The sequence below is a fragment of the Equus quagga genome, chromosome 17, assembly GCF_021613505.1.
Source record: "Equus quagga isolate Etosha38 chromosome 17, UCLA_HA_Equagga_1.0, whole genome shotgun sequence".
Lineage (NCBI taxonomy): Eukaryota > Metazoa > Chordata > Mammalia > Perissodactyla > Equidae > Equus > Equus quagga.
In genome coordinates this window covers 33549952-33566017 of record NC_060283.1, presented here as the reverse complement: position 1 = coordinate 33566017, position 16066 = coordinate 33549952, and the positions used below count along the sequence as shown (strand labels likewise).

Genomic DNA, 16066 nt, shown 5'->3' with positions numbered 1-16066 from the left:
TAACCCCTTGAGTAACATTAAAAGAACAAATGCTATAAGTATTCCATTACTAAAATTGCAATCCCTTTAAGGATCTGGGTCCTCAGTCCTCTGACAGTGGTATACATTGACTTTAATGTGAGATTTCTTTCCTACTCTGCCTGCCGTTTAGAAAGGCTTCGTTATCTTCACATTCCTTGGGCTTATTGTTAACACCTTTGATGGGGCTCAGGGCAGGCTGCCCCAAGATGTGCCATTCTGGGATGCAGATTATTTCCAGCTGAAGACAATAAAGGCTCAGAAGACTCAGGAAGAACATCTGACCTTCCCCCAAACTGCCTAAAAGAATTTAACATAGAAGGTGTGATCCAGGAAGGAGCTAATACCGTAAGATAACTGTAACATGATGCAGTGTCTCTCAGGTCACATTGTCTGTAGTTGGCTCATTTACATTTCCATCTCCATGTAAATCACCTTCCACCCACTTGAAGTCCAAACCACTACCCCCAATGTCCTCCTTTGTCTTAAGCTGAAGATGATATTTAAGCTGGCATCTCAGCCATTTCCACGAGTTACTCAATTTTCCTGGGTCTCTCCCATGTGTACATGTTACAAAGCTTTGTTCGATTTTCTCCTGTTATTCTGTCTCGTGTGAATTTAACTTGTAGCCCAGCCAGAAGGACCTAGAGAGGGTAGAAGAATTCTTTTCCTCCCTAACACTTTACATTTTCTTTGATTTGGTTTTCAACTTTTCAGAAAGATCGTGGAATTGTAAACCAGAGTGGGAATACATTTGTAAAAATGAAGATCCTTTCAATGGATGTTTCTCTAATATTAGAATTCCTTCTTATCCAAACTACGGATCCCTGGTCTCCAATGCCAGAGGGTCTGATTTAGAAGATCTGGGATGGGCCTTGAATTATGTTTAACAAGCTTCCAGCTGATTCTGATGTAAATAGTCCACATTGAGTCCTAATATCCTGACAGCAAGAGACACCTCCACATCCTACATCCTGTATCCCCAGCCCCAAGCAAAGCTGACACATCGCAGGTGCACCACAAATACAGTTGCATGAGTACATCTCTGATAAGCAGGTGTGATCAGGTCCCTATGTCCTCCAGCCCCGTGGAGTCACCACTTACTATCCACGGCCTCCCTGCACAGTGCCATGTCTCTGGGAAGCCCACTGACCCTTCCAGGATGTCTGAGAATTCCGGGAGGTGAGGGTGAGGGTGGGAACATCTGCCTGTCAGATTTTTGCTTCATTTCCCATCCCATCCCCTTCTTGCCTCCAGTGCTCCAGTTGTCTTTCCCAGCTCTGCCCCAGGCAAAGACACCTCTTTTATCTTATTTCTTGTGTTTCACAAATTTAACTGATGGCACAGTGAAAAAGGGAGAGAAATCACAGTAAGACAAAATAACATTAAATTAAATATCAGACATCACTGTGCTAAGTTTTCTCAAACATCCCTGCCATGTGGAATCGTGGTAACTTTATACAATCTCCAGAACATAGAAAAGGAGGGAACATTCCTCAGCCCATTTTATGGTACCCAAACCAGACAAAGATAGTACAAAAAAGTGGGGGGGGGGGAACCCACTGCAAACCAAGATTTCTCATGAACTTAGACACAAAAATCCTCAACAAAATGTTAGCAAATTGAATCCAGCAATGTATAAAATGAATAATACACCACAACCAAGTGGGATTTGTTTAAAGGATAGAAGGCTGATTCGATACTCAAAAATCAATCAATGCAATCCACCTTAACAGGTAAAGAAGAAAAATCAGTGATCAGATCACCTGCTGTAGATAAAGCAGTTGACAAAATCCAACATTCATTCAGGATAAAAGGAAACTCTCAGCCAGCAAGGAATGAAGGGAGAGCTGCTCCAGCTTGGTAAAGAATGTCTACACAAACCTACAGTTAACATCATATGTGATGGGGGACGACCAGGGCTCTCCTTCTAATCCATCTCAGAGAGGAAACAAGGCAGGGATGTCTGCCTTCCCCACTCTCGTTCAGCAGAGCACTGGAAGTTCTAACCAGTGTAATGAGGTAAGAGTCAAAAAGGATATAAAAGGCATACAGATCGGAGTGGAAGAAATTAGACTACCTTTATTTGTAGATAACATGATTGCTTATGTTGAAAACTGAAAGCAATCTACCGAAAAAAGCTCCTAGAACTAACAAGTGAGTTCATCATGGTTGCAGGTTACAAAGTCAACAGACAAAAATCAACTACCCTTCCAAGTGCTAACAACAAAGTGGAAACTGACATTTTTAAAGTGAATACCGTTTACCATTGCTCCAAACAATGTAATACTTGGGTATACATCTAGCAAAACGTACAGGATCTGTATGCTGAAAATGACAAAACACTGAGGAGGGAAGTCAAAGAAAGCTTTGATAATTGGTGAGACTTACTGTGTTCATGGACTGAAAGACTCAACAGAGCAACAATGCCAATTCTCTTCAAAATGACATAGACTTTTAATGCAATTCTTATCAAAATCTCAGCAAGAGTTTTTGTAGACAAAAGCTTATTATAAAGTTTTTATAGAAATGTGCAGGCCCTGGAATAGCCACACTCATTTCAAAAAAGAAGAATAAAGTGAAAGGAATCAATCATTCTTCCAATGTTAAGGATTTGCTATATGACTACATTAATCAAGACCATGTGATATTGGCAGAGGGACAGACACATAGATCAATGGAACAGAACAGAGGATCCAGAAGAAAACCAACACAAGTGTTCTCAACTGACATTTTACAAAGGTACAAATGCAATTCAATGTAGGAAGGATAGCCTTTAAACAAACAGTGTTGCTCGAAATGGATGTCCATGGGCAAAAAATAAAATAAACCTCAGTGTGACCTTCACACCTTATATAATGATTAAGTCAAAAGAGATCATGGACTTAAATGTACATGTGAAACTATAAAGTTTTTTAGAAAAGAATTATGGAATCAAATCATCAGGACATAGGATGAAGGGAGGAATTCTTGGACTGGACATCAAGAGCATAATATGTAAAAGGAAAAATTGGTAAATTGGACCTCATCAAAATAAAAAGTTTTTCTCTGTGAGAAACCATAAAAAGATGAAAAGACAAGCTACAGAGGGGGAGAAAAATACTTACAAACCACATATCTTATAAAAGACTGGTATCTAGAAAACACAAAGAACTCTCAAAATTGTACATTGAGCAACAAATAATCCAATTAAAAAATGGACAAAAGATGAGAACAGACATTTCACTGAAGAGGATACACAGATGGCCGATAAGCACTGAAAAGATGTTCAACATCATTATCCATTAGACAAGTGTGAATTAAATCAGCAATGACATATCACTACACACTTATCAGAAAAGCTAAAATAATAAATAGTAACAACACCAAATGCTGGAGAAGATGTGGACAGCCTAGTCATTCGTACACTGCTAGTGTGCATATAAAGCGGTACAGCCACTCTGGTAAAGAGTTTGGCCATTTCCTTTAAAGCTGAAAATCAGCTGTAATGCAACCCAGCAATTGTAATATTGGACATTAACCCCAGGGAAATGAAAACTTAGGTTCACAGAGAAACTTGCATGTGAATGTTCGTAGCAGCTTCATTCCTAGCAGCTAAAACCTGGGAACCACCACTTGTCCTTCAACAGGTGAACAGTTAAACAAACTGTCGTACATCTATACCATGGAACACTGCTTGGCAATAATAACAAATGGATTGTTAATACACACAACAGCCCAGATGGACCTCAAGAGAATCATGTGAACTGAAAAAGGCAATCTCAAAAGACTGCATACAGTATGATTCTATTTATATAACCTCCTTGAAATAACAAAATTATAGAGATGGAGAACAAATTAGTGGCCCCCAGAGGCTAGGAAAGGGAGTGGGTGTCTTGTGATGATGGAAATGTTTCATAGCTTGATTATGGCAGCAGTCCATGAGGCTAGACAGGTGATAAAATTGCACAGAGGTACTTGTTTGTGTACACACACACACACACACACACACACAGATGAATGTATGTATACTGGTGGAATCTGAATAAGCTCTGTGAGTTGCATCAAGGTCCACTTCCTGGTATCAATGCTGTATTACCATCATGCAGGATTGTGTCAATGGGGAAGACCAGGTGAAGGGTGCACAGGGCCTCCCTCTGTATTTCTTTGCAACATCTTATAAATCTATAATTATTTCCAAAAAAAGTTTAAAAAATTGTGTTCTATGTACCAGCAACAAAGGAACAGAGGTAAAAGTAAAATTTTTAATTTTAAAAATAAAAATTTAAGTGACATCAGCATCATGGTGGAGTAAGCTCTCCCCTTAGACTCTCCCCTCTAAGACACGATGAAAAGGACACTCATGCAGCAACAGAGAACATTCACACAACACAAAAGATGTCTGAGAGACCCACACAGACATACATCTGAAGGTGCAGGTGCTGGACCCTCTGGAGGAAATGGAAGGAGGTAAGGGGAATCTTCTCTTCCTCCCAAACATCAGTGACCCTGGGACAGCACATGGATCTGAGATGAGGGGGGGAGGGGTGGCCCTCATGGGAACACTATCACCCTCTGAGTTCCCTGAAAGCCCAGGGGAAAGCCCCACACAGAGGTAACTAAGCTATCATGGGGATGTCTACATCCAGCTAGCACCCCAGGAGAGCAGATAGCGAGGGCCCAGAGAGAACATCTCTGGTATTGCACAGGAGAAAGAAAGAGCCCCCTCCCCCTGCATGGCACTCCAGCCCAATTGGATGGCCAGAGCACCACATAGACAGAAAAGCAGTCAGAAGCTGGGGGTTATTGCACAAGCAAAGGAAAGCACCCTGACCCCTGCCCAGCACTCCAGCTCAGCCAGACGACCAGAGCACTGCATAGAAAGGAAGGCAGTTAGCAGCTGGGGCAAGGGGGCCATGGATCATGGTGGGCTCAGAATATACAGCTCCTGACCCTCACCCAGTGGTGGCAGGTGGAATCTGTGACCAGATACTATCAGTATGTGGAGGCACAAATCCACACCGTTAAGCAGTATGAAAAACTATATTAAATCTCCAGACCAGAAGGAAAATGACAGGTATCCAGAAATCAATCCTTAAGGCACAGAAATTTATAATCTGAATGACAGAGAATTCAAAATAGCTATCATTAAAAAATTCAACAAGTTATAAGAAAATACAGAAAAACAGTTCAATGACATCAGGAGCTTCTTCACAAAAGAGATTGAAAGTATAAAGAAGAACCAATCAGAAATATTGCAGATGAAAAACACAATGGATGAGATAAAGAAAAATCTGGACTCCCTAAAAAATAGAGCTGATATTATAGAGGACAGAATTGGCAATTTAGAGGACAGAAATATAGACATGCTTCAGATGGAGGAGGAGACAGACCTAAGTCTAAAAGGAAATAAAGAAATTCTCTGAGAAATATCCAACTCAGTTGGGAAATGTAACATAAGGATTATAGGTATTCCAGAGGGAGAGGAGAAGGAGAATGTAGCAGAAAGCTCGTTCAAAGAAATATTTCCTGAGAACTTCCCAAACCTGGGTAAGGGGATGGAAATACAAGCAAAAGAAAACAACAGATCTCCTAACTTTATCAATGTAAAAAGACCTTCTCCAAGGCATATAGTAGTGAAGCCGGCAAAAGTCAATGACAAAGAAAAAATATTAAGGACGGCAAGGCAGAAGAAAATAACTTACAAAGGAACCCCTATTGGGCTTTCACTGGATTTCTCAGCAGAAACCTTACAGGCTAGGAGAGAGTGGAATGATATATTTGAAATTCTGAAAGACAAAAACTTTCAGCCAAGAATACTCTATCCAGAGAAAATGACCTTCAGTTGTCATGCAGAAATAAAAACTTGCCCAGATAAACAAAAGCTAAGGCAGTTCATTGCCACAAGACCCCTCCTACAAAAGTTCTCAAGAAGACCCTCATACCTGAAAACAAAAATTCTTGGGGCTGCAAAGCCCTGAGCAAGGAGATGAATAGGTAGGCAAAATCAGAAAATGCAGGGAGCCTGCCCCGTGGCCATGGTTAAGTTCGCACACTGCATTTCGGCAGCCAAGGGTTTCAATGGTTCAGATCCTGGGCACAGACATGGCACCACTCATCAGGCCATGTTGAGGCGGTGTCCCACATGACACAACTAGAAGGACCCACAGCTAAAAATACAGAACTGTGTGCTGCAGGGGATTGGGGAGAAAAAAGCAGAAAAAAAATCAGAGAATGCAGCTGTCTATCAGAACACATTAGCAACCACTTAATGATAACATTAAAGATAAAGGGAAGGAAAACACCAAAAATAAATACATTCTCGTCATTTTAACCACAAAGTCACAACACAAGATGGAATAATATATGACAATAATAACTTAGAAGGAGAAGAGGAAAGGGATGGAATCAGCTTAGTCTATGGACATAAGAGGCTATGAGAAAATGGACTATCTTCTCTACGAGATATTTTATACAAACCTAACGGTAAACACTGAACAAATAATTAGAGCAGAGACACAAATTACAAATATTTATGCACCCAACACAGGAGCATCAAAGTACATAAAGCAACTATTAACAAACCATAAGGAGATATTAACAACAACACAGTAATATAGAGGACCTCAACATCCCAATTACATCAATGGATAGATCATTCAGACAGAAAGTCAACAAGGAATTAGTGGAATTAAATGAAAGTCTAGACCAGATGGACTTTATAAATATATATAGAACACTCCATCCAAAAACAGCAGAATACACATTCTTCTCAAGTGCACGTGGAACATTCTCAAGGATACACCATATGTTGGAAAACAAGGCAAGTCTCAATAAATTTAAGAAGATTGAAATCATATCAAGGATCTTTTCTGGCCATAATGCTATGAAACGAAATCAACTACAAGAAAAAAGCTGGGAAAGGGACAAAGATGTGGAGACTAAACAACATGCTACTGAATAACCAATGGATCATTGAAGGAATTAAGGGAGAAATCAAAAAATACCTGGAGACTAGTGAAAATGAAAACATACCATACCAACTCATATGGGATGCAGCTAAAGCAGTCCTAAGAGGGAAATTCAAAGCAATACACGCCCACCTTAAGAAACAAGAAATGTCTCAAATAAGCAATCTTAAACCACACCTAACAGAATTAGATAAAGAAGAATAAACAAAGCCCAAACTCAGAAGGAGGGAAATAATAAAAATTAGAGCAGAAATAAATGAAATTGAAACAAAAAAGACAGTGGAAATGATCAATGAAACAAAGAGCTGGTTCTTTGAGAAGATAAACAAAATTGACAAATCCTTAGCCAGACTCACTAATAAAAAAAAAAAGAAAGCTCAAATAAATAAAATTAGAAATGAAAAAGGAAAAATTACAACAGATAGCACAGAGAGTCAAAAGATTATAAGAGAATACTGTGAAAAACTATATGCCAACAAATTGGACAATCTAGAAGAAATGGATAAATTCTTAGAGTCTTACAACCTCGCAAAAGTGAATCAAGAAGAAATAGAGAATTTGAATAGACCAATCACAAGTAAAGAGATTGAAACAGTAATCAAAAACCTCCCAAAAAACAAAAGTCCAGGACAAGACAGCTTCTTGGGACAACTCCATCAAACATTCAAAGAAGATTTATTACCTATCCTTCTCAAACTATTCCAAAAAATTGAGGAAGAGGGAACATTTCCTAACCTATTCTATGAGGCCAACATCGCTCTGATACCCTGAAACCAAAGCCAGACATGGACAACACAAAGAAGGAAAATTACAAGTCAATATGAACATAGATGCAAAAATTCTCAACTAAATATTGGTAAACTGAATACAGCAATACATTAAAAAGATCATACACCATGATCAACCGGGACACAGGGAACATCTGAAAATCCATCAATGTGATACACCACATTAACAAAATGAGGAATAAAAACAACATGATAATCTCAATAGATGCAGAGAAAACATCTGAGAAGATCCAACATCCATTTATGATAAAAAAAACTCTCAATAAAATAGATATAGAAGGAAATTACCTCAACATAATAAAGGCTGTATATAACAAACCCACAGCTAACATCATACTCAATGGGGAAAACTGGAAGCCATCCCTCTGAGAACAGCAACAAGACAAGGGTGCCCACGCTCACCATTCTTATTCAACACAGAACTGGAGGTTTTGGCCAGAACAATTAAGCAAGAAAAAGAAATAAAAGGAATCCAAATAAGCAATGAAGCAGTGAAACTCTCGTTGTTTGCAGATGACATGATTTTTTATAGAGAAAACCCTAAAGAATCTATTGGAGAACTGTTAGAAATAATCAACACCTACAGCAAAGTTGCAGAGTACAAAATCAACTTACAAAAATCAGTTGCATTTCTATACTCTAATAACAAACTAACAGAAAGAGAACTCAAGAATAAAATCCCATTTACAATCACAAAAAATAGAATAAAATATCTAGGAATAAATTTAACCAAGAAGGTGAAAGACCTATACAATGAAAACTATAAGTCATTACTGAAAGAAATTGATGGTGACATAAAGAAATGGGAAGATATTCCATGGACATGGATTGCAAGAATTGACATAGTTAAAATGTCCATACTACCTAAAGCAATCTACAGGTTCAGTACAATCCCAATCAGAATCCCAATGGCATTCTTCACGGAAACAGAGCAAAGAATTCTAAAATTCATAGGGGGCAACAAAAGACCCTGAATAGCTAAAGTAATCCTGAGAAAAAAGAACAGAGCTGGAGGCATCACAATCCCTGACTTCAAAATATACTACAAAGCCATAGTAATCAAAACAGCATGGTACTGGTACAAAAATAAGTACACAGATCAATGGAACAGAACTGAAAGCCCAGAAAAAAAAATCACACATCTATGGACAGAAAATCTTCAACAAAGGTGCTAAGAACATACAATGGAGAAAGGAAAGTCTCTTCAATAAATGGTGTTGGGAAAACTGGACAGCCACATGCAAAAGAATGAAAGTAGACCATTATCTTTCACCATACACAAAAATAAACTCAGAATGGATCAAAGACTTCAAGGGAAGACCTGAAACCACAAAACTTTTAGAAGAAAATGTAGACGGTACCCTCTTTGACATTGGTCTTAAAAGGCTCATTTTGAATACCATATCTACTGGGACAAGGGAAACAGAAGAAAAAATAAACAAGTCTGACTTCATCAGACTAAAGAGCTTCAGCAAGGCAAAGGAACCCAGGATCAAAACAGAAAGACAACCCACCAAGTGGGAGAAAATATTTGCAAATCATATATCTGACAAGGGGTTAATAGCCATGATATAAAAAGAACTCACACAACTGAACAATGAAAAAACAAACAACCTGATCAAAAAAATGGGCAGAGGATATGAACAGACATTTTTCCAAAGAAGATATACAGATGGCCAATAGGCACATGAAAAGATGTTCAACATCACTAGTCCTCAGGGAAATCATAGAAATCAAAACTATGCTTAGCACCGTACATCTGTTAGAATGGCTATAATCACCAAGACAAAAAATAGCAAGTGTTGGAGAGGTTGTGGAGAAAAGGGAACCCTCGTACACGGCTGGTGGGAATGCAAACTGGTGCAGCCGCTATGGAAAACAGTATGGACATTTCTCAAAAAATTAAAAATAGAACTACCATATGACCCAGCTATCCTGCTACTTGGTATTTATCCAAAGAACTTGAAATCAACAATACAAGGAGACTTATGCATCCCTATGTTCATTGCAGCATTATTCACAATAGCTAAGACATGGAAGCAACTCAAGTGCCCATCGACTAATGATTGGATAAAGAAGATGTGGTATATATATTTACAATGGAATACCACTCAGCTATAAAGTAAGACAAAATTGTTCCATTCACAACAACATGGATAGACCTTGAGTGTATTATGTTAAGCGAAATAAGCCAGACAGAGAAAGACGAACACCATGTTTTTATTTCACTCATATGTGGAAGGTAAGCAAACACACAGACAAAGAGAACAGTTTAGTAGTTACCGGGGGAAGAGGGTTGGTGGGGAAAAGGGTGGGCACAAGGGGTGAAGGGGCACATATATATGGTGACTGACAAATCATAATGTACATTGAAATTTCACAATGTTATAAACTGTTATGACCTAAATGAGAGAAAATAAATTAAAAATGAGTAAAAATTTAAAAAGATACCATTTGTGTTAGAACTTTAAAAAAAACTCAAATACCCAGAAAGATGTGAAAGATTCCCTACACTGAAAACCACAAAACAGTTTTGAGAAATTGAAGAAGTTGTAAATGAATAGAGAGATATGCTTTGTTCTTGGATTAAAAGTCTCAAAATTGTACAGATGACAGTTATCTCCAAAATAATCTATAGATTCAAAGCAATCCCAATAAAAACCTAACAAATTTTTCTTTTGTTGAAATTGACAAACTGATTCTAAAATGTATATCCTCCCACCCCTCAGCTGGGAAGGGCTAAGAATAACCAAGGAAATCTTGAAGAACAAGAACAAGGACGAAAGACGTATGACCAGATATCAAGATATATGAAAAGTTATAGTGATTACAAGAGCATGGTATTGGTGCAAGAAGAGACAAATAGACAAATGGGACAGAATAAGGAGTCCAAAAGAAGATGAGGATAGGTGGATGATAGGCAGGTAGGTAGATAGATAGATAGAGGATAGATAGATAGATAGATAGGTAGATAGAGGATAGATAGATGGATAGATAGAGGATAGATAGATGGATGATAGAGAGATAGATAGATAGATAGATAGATAGATAGATAGATAGATAGATAGATAGATAGATAGATAGATAGATAGATAGATTAGATAGATAGATAGACAGATAGGTAGATAGAGGATAGATAGATAGATAGATAGAGGATAGATAGATGGATGATAGAGAGATATAGAGATAGATAGATAGATAGATAGATAGATAGATAGATAGACAGATAGATATAGATAGATAGATAGATAGATAGACAGACAGATAGATAGATAGATGATAGAAAGATAAATGGCCATTTGGTTTATGAAGAGGGTGACATCACAGAACATAAAGCATGGTCCTTTCAATAAATGGTGGGTGCTGGGTCAATTTGATATCCATATAGAAAAGAATGAATTTTGACCGGTATCTCATACCACATATAAAAATTAATTTCAGATGGATTGTAAATCTAAACATGAAAGGTAAAACAATAAAGTTTCTAGAATTAAACAGAATATCTTCATGACCTTGGAGTAGGCGAATATTTCTTAAACAAAAAATAAACAATTAACTACAAAGGGGAAATGGACAAATTGTACATCAAAATAAAGAACTCTTCATCAAAAGACACCATTAAGAGAATGAAAAGGCAAGCCCAGAACCTAGGACATTTTTGTCATAAATATAACCAACGGAGGGTGTGTATCCAGAATATATAAGACCGCCTCCATGTTAAAAAGAAAAAGAGACTCAATATAAGTATAGAGAAAACACTTGATTGAAGAGGTACTTTAGAAAGGGCATGTCCAAAAGGAGAAAACCTCTAAATGTTAAAAAGGTGCTCACAGCATTTGTCACAGGGGCAATGCAAATTAAAGTCAGAGTGGGACACCATTCCAACCCCAGAAGAATGGCTAAATTGAAAAATACTCATAATACCAAGTGCTGGTCAGGACATGGAGCCACTGGAATTCTCATACACTGCTGGTGGGAGTGAAAATTGGTGCACCCACCTTGGAAAACAGTTTTGCAGTTTCTTTTGCAGCAGTTACAGGGGTGGCCTGCATGTGCCTAGGTCTAGCCCAGCACACTGCTCACAAAACCTACATTAGTGAAAAGACGTGGACCAGAAGGTTTACAGCAGCACCATCCATAATAGACGGCATCCGTAATACTGTCCACAACAGGAAAATGCCGAAATGTACAATGGAATATTATATGTTATATGCATGAATTCTTGCTACATGCAAAACATCAAGGATTCACTCAAGCATTGTATTGAATGAAAAAAGCTGAACATAAAAGCATCCATCATGATTTCATTCATAAAAACCTCAAAAACACCAAAACTAGTATCTGGTTAGAAGTCAGGGTAGTGGTAATCTTGGTACAGGGGGTGCGAGGGTTGCTTCTAATTCTTGATCTGGGCGCTGGTTACATGAATCTGGTCATTTTGTGAAAACACATCCAGATAAAGCTTATTATTTGTGTGCTGTCCTGTAGATTTGCTAAATTTCATTTATTTACTTTAAAGCGCATAAAGTGCCATATAAGATGTTATTTTATTATTCCACAGATTAGATTCTAGGACTTTCAATTGTCTTACTGTGAAGGTTGACCTAAGCCCAGAGCCCTTCTCAAGGCATCCTTAAATTCTTTGTTCCTCAGACAATAGATCAAAGGGTTGATTATTGGAGTGAGGACTGTGTAAACAGCAGAGATGAGCTTGTTGGAGCTCCGTGTGTCAATGGCCTGGGGCCGGACATACATGAAGATCATGGCCATGTAAAAGATGGTGACCACGGTGAGGTGGGAGGCACAGGTGGAGAAGGCTCTCCAACGGCTGATGCCCGAGGGGATGCGCAGGACAGCCAGGGCGATGTGTCCGTAGGACAGCACGGTGGCCATGAGCGGGAACACCAGGATGATGAAGGCCAGGATGAAGTCGACCAGCTCTGCGGTCGAGAAGTCTGTGCAGGCCAGTTTGAGGATGGGGGAAATGTCACAGAAGAACTGGTTCAGGACATTGGAGCCACAGAACGTGGCGCTGGAGATAAAGTAGACCTTGATCACGGAGATGGAGAAGCCGCTCACAAAGGAGAAGACCACCAGCTGGATGCAGAGCCCCGTGGTCATGATGACTTGGTAGCGCAGGGGATGGCAGATGGCCACGTAGCGGTCGTAGGCCATGGAGGCCAGGAGGACACACTCGGTGCACACCAGGGAGCTGAAGAAATACAGCTGAGCCATGCACCCAATGAAGGAGATGCGTTTCCGCTGCAGGAGAAAACCGTCCAGCATCTTGGGGATGATGTCAGACACATACCAGATCTCCAGGAAGGACATGGAGCTCAGAAAGTAGTACATGGGCCTGTGGAGGGTGGCGCTGCTCCAGACGGTGACGATGACGGCCAGGTTCTCCACCAGGACAAAGAGGCAGGTGAGCAGGAAGAGGAGGAAGAGCGCGTACTGCAGCCGGGGGGCCGTGGGGAAGCCCAGCAGGACAAAAGCGCTGACCTTGGTTACATTCTCTCCCCTCATTCTTCCGCGCTGGGAGCCTGGGCCTGCAAAACACCACCGCGCCAGAGTGAGGGGCTGGGGGCCGCTGCGGGGAGAAAGCACAGCTCAGCCTGTAGGTGTTTTTGGCCCCCAAATCGGATGCCTGGCTCCACAAGCAGCAGGGAAGAGCAATGATATGTTTACTGGCCATGTTTTCAAGTAGAAGGGCCCTGCCTGGTTGCATGTGGATCTAATAACACAGCAGGACACAGGGAGGGAGGGTACGCAGAGGAACGGCTGTTTAGGACTTGATAAAAGAGGGCGTTTGCAGCCCATCGGGAGGGTAGCTGGGAGCCTGACTGGTTTCTTCTCGGGTGTCAGTTACGGGGCCTCATTTAACAAGCAAACGTGCACCTTGGCTTCCCCAGCCACCACCTCAATCACAACGAATCAAGACAAAGGCTTATTTTATCTAATCTTCGCCCTAAATGTTTGAGATGGCCAGGCTGGTGCTGGCTCTCTGCTGTGTTTTGCCACGGCACGGAGACTTCTTCACGGAGAAGGCAGCCCGTTCTAAATGTGGTCATGCTACCACCCTCGCTGGAGGAAGAGGTGTCAGGGCCACGAGAGCTGCTGCAAAGGAGCAAGGGTCTCCATTCTCCGGGGGTGTGACCTGCTGCTCCCACCCCACCCCAAGCCACACACACACACACACACACACACACAGAGTTGCACAGTTTTACACACACACTATACACACAGTTGCTCACACACACCCATATATACACTCACAAACGTGCTTACACACCCTCACCTACACATACAGACACTTACACACACCCACTCACACGGAGATGTCCCTCTTTTCCCGACCAGAGCCAACTGCAGCGGTGCTGGGAAGCGTGGACCCTGGGGCACGAGGCCAGCAGAATCCCCTGGCAGCCCCTGGAGCAGAGCCTGGGCTGGATGCTCTGCAGGAGACGGAGAGGAGGCCCTCAAGGCTGCGGCCGTGGGTCAGGAGAGACGCGGAGAACAGAGGACGGAGGACCGGGCACTGCCTTCGAGTGGGCTCAGTAAGGGAGAGACGCCGTGGCCAAGGACCCAGGGGCTCTGAAGGGTGATAATGCAGCTGTGGGGAAGTCGGGGCTGGGATGCAGCTGGGGGTCCATACAGCCAGCACTGCGACCTTTCCAGCCACACCTGCCCTGGCCTCTGTCTCTGCCCCTCGGTGTGTGGCCTGGGGCGGGGGTCTGAAAGTGTGTGACCCAGCGGGTGTGTGAAGAAGAATGAACCCAAGAATGTGGTGGAGAAGGGCTGCCGTGACTCAGCTTTAAACACTGTCCACAGTCACACGCTGGCAAAGATAAATATAAACAAACCAAAGAGCGGAAATAGAAAGGAAAACAAGCCTTGGGTATCGCCTTGTGCTGACGCAGTTTCCCCTGCTGGGAGCCACTGGAGTGCAAGAGGAAGCACACTGCGGGAGCGGGAATGGGGTCCAGGCATCAGCGGTGGACACAGAGGGGCAGGATGCACAGGCAGGGGCGAGACCCAGGGCTCCGAGCCCAGGGCACACATTAGTACAGGACTGTCTGGGCAGACCCCCAAGTCTGAGGGGACACACACAGAGCAGGGACATGGGCGGCTCCCAGAGCCACATGAGCCTCTGTCACAGACCTGGAAGGTTCCTTCAAGTCAGTCTAGCAGACGCTGAGCAGGAAGGGAAGGGGCTGGGCAAGAGGTCGGGGCCACCAGCCAACCAGAGCAGAACCCCAAATTGGACTGAACCACAGGGGGCATGTGGAGAAGGCACGGGGGAAGGGCTGCTGGGCTCTGGGAGACCAGACCCACAGGGTGGGTGACTGTGACCCGGCCACAGCTGGGACTGTTCTCACTGGGTCATCTGGGGAGACCAGTGAAGAGCAGACTGTGTGGCCGCTCCCAGCTGGGGAGGGTCCTAAACTAGGGTGGCCGTCAGGGAGGGGCATCAGGGCGGGCCCCCAGGCAGGCACAGGGGCTTGTTACAGGCAGCAGGGAGGCTGACCAGACCACTTCCTACAAAACACCCAGGACGGATGCTGGCACAAGCATGGAGGCGGCTTCTCATGGAGCCTCCCCGACGGCAGGCGGCACCACCCAGGGCAGGCCCTGAGCTGCGAGCAGAACACCTTCTCTGCCTGCATCTACTGCCCCCCTGCAGCAGGGCAGCTCTGTGCGTTGTTCCCTGCTGCCCTCAGCCCTTCCCACCTGGCCCACTGCACTCCTTGCTCCTTGGCAGAGCCACCTCCATCTGGCATGGTGACGGCCTTTGCCACACCTCTCCTCTCCTCTCCAGTCCAGCAAAGCAGCCTCAGGCCCCGTTCCTGGGCTCCTGGACCCTGCTACCCTCATGCCATCCCTGGGATGACTCCTGGGGCACATCACTTAACCTCAGGGGTCCTCCGTGTCTTTGTCCATGAAATATGAACAGCAGCACCCACCTGACCACCCTGCAATGAGGAGGAAACGGATCCTGAGCGTTTCAAACAGAGCCTGCAGGTGGTGGCCACTCGACAGATGGGAGCTGTTACCACGACTAGAGGTCCCCGTAACACCCACCCTTGGGCTGGTCTCGAGGGGAACTCCTGACGGAGGGTGCCACAGGAAAGGACGGCTCACTAGAGTCCTGTGGGCATGTAAAATAACCCAGGCGTAGCATCTTGATTTGCACGTGACGACAATCTTCCACAAGAACCTGCGTGCCCAGTGCATGCCAACAGTCACGAGCCTGCTGAGAAGCTGATGTGGAGGCCCCCAGACTCCCGGGCACTTCCCGGCCTTTGTCTC

The 16066-nt window shown here is 42.8% G+C and overlaps 1 protein-coding gene across 1 annotated transcript; it reads right to left on the bottom strand.

The window, feature by feature from the left end:
• Window positions 1-12343: 12343 nt before the first annotated feature.
• LOC124229658 (olfactory receptor 6B2) lies at window positions 12344-13282 on the bottom strand. The gene has a single exon (XM_046645017.1). It carries the CDS (start codon window positions 13280-13282, stop codon window positions 12344-12346), a length of 939 nt encoding a protein of 312 aa, XP_046500973.1.
• Between the last annotated feature and the right edge of the window lie 2784 nt (window positions 13283-16066).